This window comes from Acomys russatus, chromosome 4 (assembly GCF_903995435.1).
Source record: "Acomys russatus chromosome 4, mAcoRus1.1, whole genome shotgun sequence".
Taxonomy (NCBI): Eukaryota; Metazoa; Chordata; class Mammalia; order Rodentia; family Muridae; genus Acomys; species Acomys russatus.
Genome location: NC_067140.1, coordinates 48,501,209 through 48,502,359, shown reverse-complemented (window position 1 = coordinate 48,502,359; position 1,151 = coordinate 48,501,209). Strand labels below are relative to the sequence as shown.

The 1,151-nt window shown below is 35.4% G+C and overlaps 1 protein-coding gene across 1 annotated transcript; it reads left to right on the top strand.

Moving 5' to 3' along the window:
* On the top strand, positions 1-951 carry LOC127188425 (olfactory receptor 4F21-like). The gene has a single exon (XM_051144889.1). The coding sequence runs from the start codon at positions 1-3 to the stop codon at positions 949-951; it is 951 nt and encodes a 316-aa protein (XP_051000846.1).
* Positions 952-1,151: the final 200 nt, after the last annotated feature.

Here is a 1,151-nt window from a genome sequence, read left to right as displayed (position 1 = left end):
ATGGAAAGTCTGAATCAGTCTGTGGTAACAGAGTTTGTGTTCCTGGGACTCACCAACTCTTCGCACATCCAACTATTCCTTTTTGTGTTTGCTTCCGTATTTTATGTAGCAAGCATGACAGGAAACTCATTCATTGTGTTCACCATAGCTTCTGACTCTCACTTACACTCTCCCATGTACTTTCTGTTGGCTAATCTATCCTTCATTGACTTAGGTGTTTCTTCTGTTGTAACTCCCAAGATGATTTATGATCTGTTGAGAAGGCATAAAGTCATATCCTTTCGAGGTTGTGTCACTCAAATCTTCTTCATTCACTTAATTGGTGGTATGGAAATGGTTTTACTTGTAGCCATGGCCTTTGACAGATATGTGGCCATCTGTAAGCCTCTTCATTACCTGACCATTATGAGCCCGAGGATATGCATCTTGTTTTCAGTGGCCTCCTGGGTGATTGGTCTTATGCATTCTCTGGTTCAAATTGCTTTTGTAATAAACTTACCTTTCTGTGGACCAAATGTGTTGGACAGCTTCTACTGTGACTTTCCTCGATTTATTAACCTAGCCTGTATAGACACACACAGACTGAGATTTCTGATCTCAGTTAATAGTGGATTCATTTCTGTGGGATCTTTCTTTATATTGATCATTTCCTATATTTTCATCATATTTACTGTTCAGAAACACTCTTCAAGTGGCTCCTCTAAGGCTCTGTCTACACTTTCAGCTCATGTGACTGTGGTGGTCTTAAGCTTTGGTCCTGTTTTATTTATCTATACATGGCCTTCTTCTAACACACACCTTGATAAGTTCCTGGCCATATTTGATGCAATTGTTACTCCCTTTCTTAACCCAGTGATCTATACATTCAGGAACCAAGAAATGAAAATGGCAATGATGAGAGTATGTAAACAGATAATGGGTTACAGACAAATTATTAAACACTTTCACTGATGAATTTTAACAGAATATAAAAATTCATTGTTAATCAGTTTCTGAGATAAAATTTCTTGTCTGTTTTGATATATTTATTTATACTTATATATGATATTTTGTCTTATACTTAATAAGAAATATCAATATCCTATGAAAACAAGATTACCTTTATTTATATAGCAAAAACACAACAAATTTAAGTTACTACAGAATATATT

Bases quoted from the DNA above. Each gene is read 5' to 3' on its own strand.
- LOC127188425 (XM_051144889.1), top strand. From the start codon at position 1: ATGGAAAGTCTGAATCAGTCTGTGGTAACAGAGTTTGTGTTCCTGGGA.